A 14,089-nucleotide genomic window follows, 5' to 3' on the forward strand; every position below is an offset into this window, starting at 1 on the left:
CCAGCAAGGCAGGACTCAAGATACATTCCACCTGTGTTGCCCCAACAGAATTAGCCTAAATCCCATCACAGAGTCGATTGCCAGTCATTATAGGGAATGACTTCTACCAGCTGCCCAGCCAAGTTGATACCTGACCTTAACTACCACACCACCCCAAACAGGCATGGATAATGGGATTTACAAACCATCACAGAATGGAGGACAATGGCTAGAAGGGCCACATCAAGCAATTCACTACAAGAACACTTAATTGTACTCATGAGGAACTTGTACATTGACCAGGAGGCCTTCATTTGAACAGAACAAAGGAACACTGCATGGTTTAAAATCAAGAAGGTAGTGTATCAGGGTTGTATCCTTTCCTCATACTTATTCAGTCTATATGCTGAGCAAATAATCCGAGAGGCTGGACCATGTGAAGAACATGGCGTCAAGATTGGAGAAAGAATCATTAACAGCCTGCAATATGCTGACAACACAACTTTGCTTGCTGAAAGTGAGGCTGACTTAAAGCACTTACTGATGAAGATTGAAGAATACAGTCTACAGTATGGATTATATCTCAATACAAAGAAAACAAAAATCCTCACAACTAGACCAATAAGCAGCATCACGATAAATGGAGGTAAGATTGAAGTTGTCAAAGACTTCACATTGCTTGGTTCTGTAATTGATGCAGCAGTCAGGACATCAGATGACATATAGTACTGGGCAAATCGGCTACAAAGGACGTTTTTCAAGTGGCCAAGAGCAAAGATAACTCCTTAAGCACTAAGGTGCACCTGACACAAGTCATGGTATTTTCATTTGCTTCATATGCATGTGAGAGCTGGACATTGAATAAGGAAGACCAAAGAAGAGTTGATGCTTTTGAGTTGTGGTGCTGGCAAAGAATGCTGAGACTACCAGGGGCTGCTTAAAGATCTAACAAATCTGCCCTGGAGGAAGTGCAGCTGGAATGCTCCTTGGAGGCAAGAATGGCCAGACTTCGTCTCACCTACTTTGGTCATGTTGTCAGAAAGGAGGGACTATTCCCTGGAGAAATGTCATGTTTGGTAAGGTGGACAGTCGATGGAGAAAGGGATGGCCCTCAACGAAATGGATTGACAACAGTGGCTGCAGCAATGGGCTCAAGTATAGCAAGGATCATGGAGCTGGTGTGGGACTGGGCAGTGTTTTGTTTTGTTCTGTTGTGCATAGGCTTGTTATGAGTTGGAAAGGCACCTAACCGCAACATGTCATTTGATACTATGCTGGATAAGTGAGGCCTAGTTAGGATAGCAGGAGCTCTGGTAGCATAGTGCCTAAGGCACTTGACTGCTCACCAGAAGGCTGGCGGTTCAAACCCATGAGCCACTCCTCAGAAGGAAGGTTGGGCAATCCTACTTCCGTAGTGATACTGCCTCGGAAACCCAAGGAGGGGTCGCTATGAGTCGGGGCGACTCGACGGCAAACAAACAGCAGCAACAGTTAGGATAGCAAGAGGGGAAGAACTATTCAAAAAATTATTAAGTCCACATAAGGGTCCTGTTTGAACACTATTGAAAATAGTTATATAGAAGTACATAGTGACTTAACAAATGGAATGATTGGCTTGATGATTATCTTTTATTGTGGTTGCTTTTATATGAATTTCTGTTATTTGGGTATGGCCTGGCCAGTCTAAAACCCCAATCAAAGGAAAGCTTTTGAAGAAGCCAAGCTTCTAGCCTGGAAGAAATGAAGAAGATACACTGATGAAAAGGCCAGGGTAACTAACTACTTTCTTAATTTTTATTACATATAATTTTAATAATACTTGTATTATTAAAATTTCTAAGGTAAGCATGTGTTGCTTTTATAATAAATGAAGTCACACATTAAAGTTAGTTAATTTGTTTTTTAAAGTGTTAGTAGTAAGGGACAGCTAGGGATGTCTAGCCCCCTGGATCACTGGCAAACTCAGCTGAGGCTTTTTCCTGTAGTAAAGAGGTCTGGTCCCTTACTCATGCTTATGGTGGAGGACCCAGTGGAAAGAGGAAGGCTGCCTTTCTTGCTCACCTGGGTTTCGGCCTGCTAAAGCATAAAGCCCAAGTAACTGGGGGATGTGACCACATTGCTCATCTCCTCGTGGCATAGAGCTCCAGTGAAGGATGCTAGAGATGTTGGGGCAGAAAATTTTACCCTCAGATTTTAAATTTCTCTTGATGTTTGTTAACTTTTTGTCTAATAACTAACATTTATTTGCATAACCCACCTGGCATCTCATTTATATTTATGGTTAGTTTTAATTTTTTATTAAAGAATATCTATGTTGTTGTTGTTGTTATGTGCCGTCGAGTCGGCCCGACTCATAGCGACCCCTCCTTGGGTTTCCGAGGCAGTATCACTACAGAAGTAGGATTGCCCAACCTTCCTTCTGAGGAGTGGCTGGTGGGTTTGAACCGCCAGCCGTCTATACAGTTTTAAAAAAAATAACCCTTTCTTAAGATCGTTTGGTGTAGAGAAAAATGTTCCAATGAATACAGAAACACACCATTTGACATTCACTTTGTTTTAAGAGACAACAATAAGCAGTGGTGAAGCTGGTCGTGACACTGTTCAGACAGTGAACAGTGAAGCCATTTGTACAGTTAGACTGTGTTTCTTAAGTCACTTGGAAATGTGTAATTATTGAAATAACTGGTGATCTAGAAGTCCCTGTATATGGTGTTTCTGAAGTGTATAATTATCAGAGTGATGATCCTTTGCAAAGGTAGTTGTGAATTTGGATTCTGTCTAGCCTGCTTTATATTATATATTGGGCAGAATAAAAAGGCTTCTTTGAATCTGTAAGGTATCATCTCAGAATTACAGGAAAAAGTTGTTGAATCATTCTCTGAAAATAAAGACTGATTGTTTGAACTATAAAGTGAATAAAATTTTAAATGGGTATACATCGCCACCAAGCGGCAGAGAAAAGCATTGTTATAGTTGCTTAGTTTTTGAGGAGGTAGCCAAATAAAGGCAGCATTGTTTAAATAAGGACATGGTCCTTTCATAGCAGCTGTTAAACTCTGCAAGCTGGCCACTCATTCGTCAGGCTTCCTCTAGAGTAAATACGTTGAGCATAATTCTTTCTCAAAATTCAATTCTCACTGAGTGCCTTGCACAAAGTGAAAAATAACAACAAAAACAGTATGTCTTGCCCAACTGTCCTAATCTTAAAACTCATGTCTTTCACACACCATTATAAAGATAAATTTAAATTTTGTTCTATTAAACAGGTGGCACTTTTTTCTTATCCTCACTCACTTTAATTTTTTTCATTTTTTCTGTATTCTTCCTTTTGTGTGTGTGTATGTGCATATATGCACGTTTCTCATCTATTTGGTTGTTACTTTACTACTGAAATGTATGGAAATGAAAATTTTATTTGTTAGGTTATTTAAAAGGTGAGTTTATCATTACAGTGCAAGGAGCTCTGGTAGCACAGTGACTAAGGCATCTGACTGCTAACCAGAGGGTTGGTGGTTCAAACCCAGCAGCCACTCCGTGGAAGCAAGACTGGGTAATTTACTTCTGTAAAGATTTACCACCTTGGAAACTGCAGTGTTGTAAATTACATGGTATGGCTTTTCTAGCCATAGTATTTATAACTCCCACTTTGCCATGAGTAACTGAGTAGCTGCTTGTTAAAGTCATCCACTTGGAACAACACAAAGCAATCTTCTGGGAAGTTTGTTCTCTCTCAGGTGTATAGAGTTCTGATGTTGGGATTGGTTAGTTTGGCTGCTCTGCCAGGCTCAAAAGGAGCCCACCTAAGAAGCAAGACGTGCTGCTGAGAGAGAGATGTGAGGGACATGCACTGCTAAGAGATTTATGTGCTAGTGAGAGTGACTGTCGGCTGAGAGATAGCCAGCCAAGAGAGACTGAGCATGTTCCTGAACATGAATTGTGTAGCCTGTTTCTTCCCTAATAAACCCCATAATCTGTGAGTTCTTTGTGGCCACCACAGTGAATTATTGAACTCAGCAGAGAGGTGGTGGGTGCTATGGGAGGGTCGGTTGTTGTCAAGGTTAGTAAGAGGGCTGAAGGGTGGTGGCATGTCTGGCCACATAAGAATAGTCCTTGGGCTGCTGATGGTGGTTCTGTCTTCCTCTTGTGGAGTTAGAGTAGGTCAGAAGATGCCTCCTCCTTGTCCCTTTAGCAGAAACCCAATGAGTGTCTCTACGAGTCGGGATCGACTCAATTGCTCTGGGTTTGGGTTTGGGGTTTTCATTATATTACAGAAATAACTTTGATATTTAGATAATTTTGGATTTGCTGTTTTCTTGTGTCACAGTTTAAAGCTAGCTGAGAGACTGTTGAAGAATCTTTGTTTTGTTACATTTATTACAGGACTGGAAAGCACTTTCAAGAGAGACCAAGGGATCAGTGTTTTGAGTGGCAAAAAATTTCTCATCAACCTAATTTTATACCCTCTTAGTTTCATCCTCTTGCCACAATACTCTTGAGAAAATATGGACTACTCAGTCTGCTGTTAGACTTTTAGCCCTCTTTCTATTTCTCAGATGTGAAATACAAGTGTTTTTTAAATGATAACTCAGAGATTTCACTGCTGCCTTTGAATTTTATGCTAATGTGCAATTTAGTAATACCAACCAAAGTTCAATAAAATACTAACAGAAGACAAGTTTCCAAAATTGATGCTTTCTCAGCCTCCTGAGAGTGTGCCAGCTTAGGTGTTGGAGTCTCTGCTGTGGTAAGCATTAGATGGCTTCCAGCATTGGAGGTCAGAAAAATCCCTGGTGAAATAAATGCAGAACTAGCTGGCTAATCTAGGCATCCCTACAAACTTGAAGTGACCTGGCACTGGGCCTACTACCACAGCTGTGACCTTTTTGTCCATGGCTGTGGTGGCAGTATGCAGGCAAGAAAGCTGGTCTGATTTTTTTTTTTTTTGATTGGTGTATTAGACCAAAAATGAGAAGACTCCTGAGACTACCCTCCTCTGTCAGCTTGACCCCCAACACCTAGGTCTGCTTCTTCCTTACCTTACCTCTCTGGCTTCATTTCTTATTGCCCTCCCTGGTTTCTGTCCACTACAGCCATACTGGTCTGTTTGTTGTTTCCCATCGGCCAGTGGTGGTCCTGCCTTAGAGCCTTTACCCTTGCTGTTCCCTAAGCTGGAATGCTGTTGCCCTAGATAGCCATGTGCCTTCAGGTCTTGACACAAAATCACCTTCTTAAGGAAGCTGACTAAGGAAGCAGGCCTTTCCCTGCTTTGCTTTTTTCACTCAGCTCTTGCCACCAGCTAACAGAGTGTAGACATTATTATTTTACTTATTTATCTTTTATGTTTCTTTCTCCTATTAGAATGTAAATTGTATGAGGACAGGAATTTCTTTGTGTGTGTCTATATAAAATTTTATTTAAAACATGGAAGAAATTATACTTTCATTAATAGCAAATAAGTTTCTCAGGACCTTTATAAATTAAATGTTGAACAGACACTACTTGAAACCAAGATGTCCTTCAGTAAGTGAATGGATAAACAACCTAGTGCATCCATACCATGGAGTTAATATTCCATTGTTAATAATAACAATCAAAAGATGCACTATCAAGCCACAAAAAGACATGGAAGAACCTTGAATGCATACTGGTAAGTGAAAGAAGCCAGTCCAAAAAAAAGTGACATACTTTATGATTCCAACTCTATGACATCTGGAAAAAAGAGTACTATAGAGATAGTCCCTGGCGAAGGACATAATGTTTGGTGAAGTAGAGGGTCAGCAAAGAAGAGGAAGACCCTCAATGAGATGGATTGACACCGTGGCTGCAACAGTGGCCTCAAGCATAGCAGCAGCTGTGAGGATGGTGCAGGACTGGGGAGTGTTTTGTTCTGTTGCACTCCAAGGTAGCTACGAGTTGGAATTGATTAAGTGGAACCTGACATCAGCAATAGACAGGGAAAAATCAGTGGTTGCCAGGATTCAGAGGGATGAATAAGTAGAGCACAGGCATTTTTAGGGCATTGAAAGTATTCTGTGTGATACTGTTATGGTGGACAAGTGACATTAAGCATTTACCAAATCCATAGGACTGTACAACACAAAGAGGGAACCTTAGTATAACTGTGGACTTAAATTAATAATAATGTATCAATATTGGCTCATTAGTTGTAAGAAATGTACCACAGAAATAAAAGATGTTAATAGGAGAAACTGTGCATGGGAAGGGGATAAAGGGAACCCTTTCTACTTTTTCTTTGCATACTTTAGCAGTTTAATTGTTGTTGTTATGTGCCGTCAAGTCAGACCTGACTCATAGCGACCCCTCCTTGGGTTTCCGAGACAGTATCACTACGGAGATAGATTGCTCCATCTTCCTTCCGAGGAGTGGCTGGTGGGTTTGAACGGCCAGCTTTCTGGTTAGCAGTCAAGTGCCTTAGGCACTAACTAAGGAGGTCATACTTGAGTAGGGTGGGTCCTAGTCCTAATTCCATCTGCGTGGTTTTTTTTTTTTTGTAAACTCAAAACTGCTTTTAAAAAAAGTTTATTAAAGTATTTGAAGGTGTGCCAAAGAAAACATAAGTGCCACCAAAAAACAAAAGCCACTGCCAATGACTAAATTTCAACTCATAGTGCCCCTGGGGAACAGTAGATAGGGTTTCCAAACCTGTAAATCTTTACAGAGGCAGACTGCCTCATCTGTCTCCCACAGAGCAGCTGGTGGGTTCAAACTGCTGACCTTCTGGTTGGCAGCTGAATGCTTTAACCACTATGCCACCGGCGTGCCTTCATAAATGCCACAGGAGAATTTAATCAGGGAGATAACAGCCCTGGCAATCTGCTAAGCACTTTGCCTAGGTTGAGTTATCCAGACCTTGCCTTGATTGCCTAGGGGCACCATAACAAAGCACCACAAAGTATACGACTTTAAGAACAGGTCTTTGTCATTTCAGCTCTGGAGGCTACAAGTCTGAATTCAGGGCATTGGCAGGGCTAGATGTGTACCCTTGTGCATGCACTCCTGCACTCTCTCTGTCTCTGTCTCAGCTCTAGGGGAAGATCTTTCTTGTCTCTTTCAACTTCTGGTGGACTCCAGTGTGTCTTGGTCTTCCTTGGCTTGTGGCTGTCTTGTCCCTGTTTGTGACTGTTTCTGTGTCTGTGTTTCTGTCATCTGGTAGAAGACGCCACTCAGATGGGATTAGGATAGGACCCGCCCTACTTGAGTATGACCTCTTTAAGCTAATGTCTGCAAAGAAAAACCTATTTCCCCCCAAAAAAAATGCCCCATTCACTGGTATAGGGGTTAGTACTTCAGCATGCCTTTTCAGGCATGGAGGACACGATTCGGTCTATAATAAACTCAGATGATAATTTATGTGGTAGGATTATTGATATTTTACAGATGAGGCACACGGCTAACACCAAGAGTTTGGCTTTCTTCTTGTGCATGTATGTATTTATGCAACCACCACCACTATGTCAAGAGGACAGAAGTTTTTATCTGTGTACTCTCCATCCCTCCCCAAAACTGTTACATATCCCCAGGGCTTGGTACACATTAGTGGTCTATGAATATGAATTAAACCCAGCTCACTTCTTGTAAATTGTCTCTGAAATAGTCTTTGGTGTGAAGTTGAGCAAAAATTAGGTGCTATTATACATTTTTATTCAACTCAGTCAATCTTGTACTAGGCACTGAGAAGGGAGCAAGAAAGAGTAGATAATTCCTTCAGCAAAGCCCAAAAAAATCAAGTCCAGGATGTTAGCTGTGTGTTTTAGTCTGTATAGTGTTGAAAAGTGTGAATTAGTTGCCAGTTTTTAAAAATAAGAATTTCGTATAAAATACGATTGCAGATATCTACTGAAAAATATTTCCTATAATCGTAAAATGTGAGAATCATCATGAGGGCTTTATGTTTAAAGAGGGAAGGCGGATAATGAAAGGATCATCCTACTTATTTATTACACATCTGGCTCACCCATTTGCGTTACTGACCTGATTACTACAGGCATTTAAATTTTCAGCCTCCATTGAGAGCTCTTGTTGGGTGCCGTGAGTCAGGTTTGACTCATAGCAGTCCCATGTACAAGAGAACGAAGCCTACCTGGTTGTGCACCATCCTCACTATAATTGCTGTGTTTTGAGCCCATTGTTGCAGTCATTATGTCAGTCTAGTTGAGGGGTGTGGTAGTTAAAGTTGTGTGTCCAGTTGGCTGGGCTGTGGTTTTGAGTGGCTGGTCAGCTGGGTGTAGTTATTCCTCCTGATGAGATTGTAATCACCTCCAAGGTGGAATCTGCTGTGAAAGTAGCTGCCTTTGGGGTGTGGCCTGTTTCTAATGTATAAGGAAAAGCTTTGAAAAAGGGCTTTAGCTCTTTGGCACATTTTGGATCTTCTCCAGTTCCTGGATTTGAACAACTGGCCTCACATGTTGTGTGCCAGTCTTGGGATTGTTCCTGGACTTGAACCAGGCCTGCCGTATTGCTTGCCGATCTTGGGATTGTGCCATTTTACCTGTTGACCTTGGGTTTTTAAGCCTCAGCAGCCAGTACCTGTGTGAGTCAGAAAGAAGCTTCCACCTCCATTGGGCTGGAAACTAGAGAAGAGCTGAAGGCCAAGGTTGAGGGGTCTTCACCCAGCCTCTAGAGCTGGCGTTCTGACTTCTAGCCTCCTAAACTTTAAGAGAATAAATTCCTGTTTGTTAAAACCATACACTTGTGGTATGTCTGTTATCGCAACACTAGAGAACCAAGACAGGGGGCTTCCTTTTATTTGCTGACACTCTGCCAAGCATGATGTCCTTCTCCAGGGTTGGTCTCTCCTGATAACACGTCCAGAGTACATGAGACAAAAGTTTGCCATCTTCCCTACTAAAGAGTAATCTGGCTGTACTTGTTCCAAGACAGATTTCTTCATTCTTCTGGCAGCATTTGATATATTTAATATTCTCCAACACCATAAATCAAAGGCATCAATTCTTCTTCAGTTTTCCTTATTCCTTGTCCAGCTTCCATATGCATATGCAGCTACTGAAAATACCATGGCTTGGGCCAGGGACACCTTAGTCATCAAAGTGTGACATCTTTGCTTTTTAATACTTTAAAGAGGTTTTTTTGCAGTAGATTTCCCCAATGCAATATATCATTTTATTTCTTGACTGCTGCTTCTATAGGCGTTGATTGTGGATCCAAGTAAAATGAAATCCTCAACAACTTCAGTCTTTTCTCTGTTTATCATGATGTTGCTTGTTGGTCCAATTGTAAAGATTTTCATTTTCTTTATGTTGAGATATAATCTATATTGAAGACCGTAGTCTTTGATCTTCGTCAGTAAGTGCTTCAAATCTTCTTCACCTTCAGCAAGTGAGGCTTTGTCCTCTGCATTTTGTAGGCTGTTCATGACTCTTCCTCCAGTCCCTGATGCTATGTTCTTCATATAGCCCAGCTTCTTGGATTATCATCATACAGATTGAATAAATAATGGTCTCACTTTTTGAAAGATGTGATGTAAATGGCAAAGTATGTATGAGACACGATGTGTAATTGAGCACAGAGTGAATAATACCCTACATAAGGATAAGGTTGATGATCTGAACCATGTAAAATAATGGGGTTTGAGCTAGACTTTGGAATGAGAGGCCCCCCCCCCCAAACTGCTCAAGATTACAAGGAGATGATTCTAGATGGTAAGAATTTGTGAGGGTGGTTGTTGGCAACTAGCAAAACAAACTTCTTGGTAGTGTGTGAGTTGAAAAAATACAGAATATTGTTCTTTTAGCATAAAATATTTCTCAGTCATCCACACTGCACCAGGTGCTTGGGATATAAGGAACTTAGACCAGGTCGCTGCTCTTGAGAGTCCAGAGTCCAGTGATGCATTCTGTTTAAAATTTTTTTCACTTTATTAATATTTTGAAAACTTCTGCTTTGGGCATTGTACTCATGCTAGTTTTTAGGTTAACTACTGAATAAGGTTAAGTGTAATACCCATCACAATAATGTCATTCTTAGTGACTACATCATGTTGAGTAGACCTTAGTTCATAATTGCAGATTGTGTGGTGATCTGTCATGTCTTGCAACAAGGTAGAGTATATTGAATTTGCTGAACTCCAAAAATATATCCTCTGAAGAACTGAATATTTAAGGGGAGGTTCTCTGCTCTTCAAAAGTACCTAGTCTAGATGATTGTACAACTCCAATATAGATGAACCTGACCTGAATCAGTGTAGACTTTGTGGAAGTCTTCATTTCTGTACTGTGTAAATGATCATTAGCATTACAAAAGGTTTTACCAAACATTTTCAAATTGCATTGTTTTTTTATCTTCAGGTTTTTTTGCCCTCCTCCTTGTGTGTATCTTATGGGCAGTGGATGGAAGAAAAAAAAAGAACAAATGGAACGTGATGGTTGTTCTGAACAAGAGTCTCAACCATGTGCATTTATTGGAATAGGAAATAGTGACCAAGAAATGCAGCAGCTGAACTTGGAAGGAAAGGTAAATCAAGACTATGCTTGTTCTTCCCTAAGGGGGAGCTGTGGATACTAAACAGAGTTTCCATGTTTGTTTTTGTGGTAGTGATTTTTTCTTTTAATGACTATTAATAATAGTTTCTCAAATATATGAATCAGAACTAGAAATATACCTTTCAGGTAGCCCTTGATTTTTGGATTTATGGAGCTCAGGCTATTTACGTCTAAACAAGGCATGCAGCAAGCTTCCCCAGCTTGCTTTAGCAGGCTATGAATCTGAGATTTCTGTTAGAAGCCAATCATAAATTTAGGAGACAGCTTGCTCATTTCTGTCTGGCAAAGTAATGATACTCAGAATTTTATGAAATACATAGTTATTTAATGTTTTACTCTACTCTCTTCTTCTTATTGGAAACAAAGTGATGCAGCCAAATTTTTGGCAGCATTCCCCTGGGTTATAAAGATTGCCAAAAGGGCATGGAGGCGGCATCTTCTTCTAACCTCCTCTAACTTCACGAGGGGGAGGCAGAATCACCATTAGCCCAAAGCTTATTGCTATGAGGCCAGACATGCTGCTGCTCTTCCATCTTTCCTGACACCAACTGTCTCTCCCACGGCACTCTCTACTTCTCTGCTGGGTTTGATAACTCATTGCAGTGGCCACACAGAATTCACAGATGATACTTATGAGGATGGGGATTTTTAGGGAAAGAACAGGTTACAATTCAGGTTCAGAAATGCCAAGGATACAGTTCTTCGATCAGGACAGCTTCCCATTAGCCATGCCTTCGTGCATGCCTCTCTTTGGCCCTTGACCTTTCAGCTTGGTCTCTACTATGCATGGGCTAGGGTTACAAAGCTCTTGTAGCTCTGCCGATAGGAGCACTCCACTCCACAAGCAAGTTGCCTGCCCAGAGGCACTCAGCTTTCTCGGTCCATAGACTGGCAGGCCTGTTGCTTTATCTTATGCCGGTCTCTTGGTTCTGCTCTGCCAGTCTCTCTGCCAAGGAGGTCCAGCAACACACGGGGATCTCGGATCCAAGGACATGCTCCACTTCACCTCTGGCTCTTCTCTCTTGATGGCAGTGAGATCCCCCTTTCTATCTGTAGGAGGGCTCCTTTTACGCCTACTGAGATGGCAAAACTGAATAGTCCCCACATAGGGTTCCATAGACCCTTTTGCATGGAACTATACCTGTAAGGGTACCATGTACCTTATTTCCCTTACTATTGGTACTAATTAATTATCCAGTCCCTTTGCTGGGTCACAAACACCTTACATTTGCATAGTTCCGCCTACTAATCTGGTGGGAGTCACAAAGGCCATGGCTAGAAGAGCCATACCAAGTAATTCACTGCTGCACAAAGATCAGAGATGTTTTCCTTAGCTTTAAGGCGGCACAGAAATATACTATAGATAAGAGCAACCACAGTCAGCTGTATGCAAACTTCTAGGGGTTTTCATTGATTAATTTGCTAGGGAAATAAATTTATCAACCAGTTTTACTGATTTCATTTTAATCTGTACTATTAGTATTCAAAAATAGTCCTTTATTCACTTAGAGTTTAACTGCTGTTTTCCCAGATACTGAACTATGAAAAAGCGGTTTAGTTCTGATATCAACGACTGCATAAGTGTTTTAAAAAATAAAACAAAAAACTCTTTACTCCTTCCTGGCAACTGTGTTTAAGTAATTTAGTGTTTGCTGTATTATACTCAGCACTGGAGATGGGGGTTGGAGGGTTATAATTAAGAATGGTGAGCTCTAGGGGATTTGTTCTGTCAAATCCTATTTTGGTCATTTTACAACAGGCAAGTTCCAAAAAGCCTTAATATCACCTTCCTTGAAATTGGCTTGTTTGTATCAATCAGTAAGACTTCCTGACTATATTTTAAATTAGATTCTTGAGATTAAACATTGCAATAAAGTTTGTTTCATCTTTTAAAAATATAAAACTGTAAAAATATTTCTGAATTATGAGCCTTGAACTAAAGTAAAGATTGTATTTAAGTAGTGGGCTGCTCAAATGGACCATATTAGTCTCACCTATTTTCCTGTTATATAGGCAGTCTCAGAGTTAGTGTACCCTATAGCTATCCACTTAGCCATTTAGTAATGATTATATCAGATAGGAGAGGAGCCCTGATGACAGTGTTTAAAGCACTCGGCTCTTAACTGAAAGGTTGGCAGTTCAAACCAACCAGCCACTCCGTGAGAGAAAGTTGTGGCAGTTTGCTGCTATAAAGGTGCTGGTGGTGGTGGTGTTAACGTGCCATTGAGTGGGACCCAACTCATAGTGACCCCTCTTTGGGTTTCCGAGGCAGTATCACTATGGAAATAGATTGCCCAGTCTTCCTTCCGAGGAGTGACTGGTGGATTACAGCCTTGGAAACCCTGCAGGGGGAGTTTTAGGTCAGTTAGCTAACCAGAAGCCTGAGATTTGAGCCACTATTATGTATAACTGCTTTAATCAAATTTTATCACTACCTTTAACCAACGCTAGCACTTTTAGGGGAGTTAGTTCTAAAGAGGGAGTCTTCTGGGTGGCACAGAGACATTTAAATTCTCTACTACTAGCCTAAAGGTTGGCAGTTCAAACCTACCTAGAATCTTCTCAGAAGACAAGCCTGGTAATCTGCTTCCGAAAGGCCATAGCCTTGTAAATCCTATGGAGCAATTCTACTCTGCACACATGTGGTCAACATTAATTGGAATCAACTTGCCCAGCAACTGGCATCACCAGCAAACAAACCCACCAATAGCATCATCCTGTGCCTTTCCCACGAGACCTAGTAATGCAGTACTTAAATTCTGTGCCCTTTGAGGCTGCCTCAGCATGGAGATCCTACTGCTATCTTCCATTGTATCTCTCTTTAGCTTCTACCATCTTATATGCAGAAAGGACATGGGGTGGCATCTGACCTCCTTTAACATCTTGAGAGGAAAGCAATCACCATCAGCAGCCCAAGGCTTATTCCTATGAGGCCAGACCTGCCACCACCCTCCAGACATTTACCAATTCTGACACCAGCCTTCCCTCTCATGGTACTCACAGCTTCCCTGCTGGTTTTACAATTCGTTGCAGTGGATACACAGAACTCAAGACAGTACTCATGATGATGAGTCTATTAGGGAAGTAACAGGGTAGAATTCAGGTTCAAGAACAGTGGTCAGGATATAGTTCTTCCCATCAGGGCACTCTCCCCTCTGCTATGCCCTCAGGTATACCTAGGCCTGGCCTCTGCCCTGCTCAGGCAAATGTTACAAGGCTCTTTTAGCTCTGTTGATAGGCACACCTAGGTGCACCCCCACTCCACCAGGAAGTCCCTTGCCCCAAATCACCCAGCTTTCTTGCTCCTTGGGCCGGCAAGCCCACCGCTCTGCCTCGTGCCTCTTTTTTCCACTGCTGTTCTCTCTCAGCCTGTCGTCTCAGCCATCTCTCTGACGAGGAGGCCTAGTGCAAGGATCTCAGATCCAAGGATATGCTCCACTCCACCTCAGGCTCTTATATTCTGATAGGAATGACATCCCCCTTTCTGTCTCTTTGTTGTTGTTGTTGTTGTTATGTGCCGTCGAGTCGGCCCCGACTCATAGCGACCCCTCCTTGGGTTTCCGAGGCAGTATCACTACGGAAGTAGGATT

At 41.6% G+C, this 14,089-nt stretch overlaps 1 protein-coding gene across 1 annotated transcript in view; it reads left to right on the plus strand.

The window, feature by feature from the left end:
- RBPJ (recombination signal binding protein for immunoglobulin kappa J region) overlaps positions 1-14,089 on the plus strand; it is a 197,026-nt gene that overhangs the window by 133,568 nt on the left and 49,369 nt on the right. The window contains exon 4 of the mRNA XM_042782879.1: positions 10,305-10,470. Coding sequence (XP_042638813.1) covers positions 10,305-10,470 — 166 coding nt within the window. The remainder of the gene's footprint in view (positions 1-10,304; positions 10,471-14,089) is intronic.

The sequence above is a fragment of the Orycteropus afer genome, unplaced genomic scaffold, assembly GCF_000298275.1.
Source record: "Orycteropus afer afer isolate SDZICR_OR568_19922 unplaced genomic scaffold, OryAfe1.0 scaffold00497, whole genome shotgun sequence".
Lineage (NCBI taxonomy): Eukaryota > Metazoa > Chordata > Mammalia > Tubulidentata > Orycteropodidae > Orycteropus > Orycteropus afer.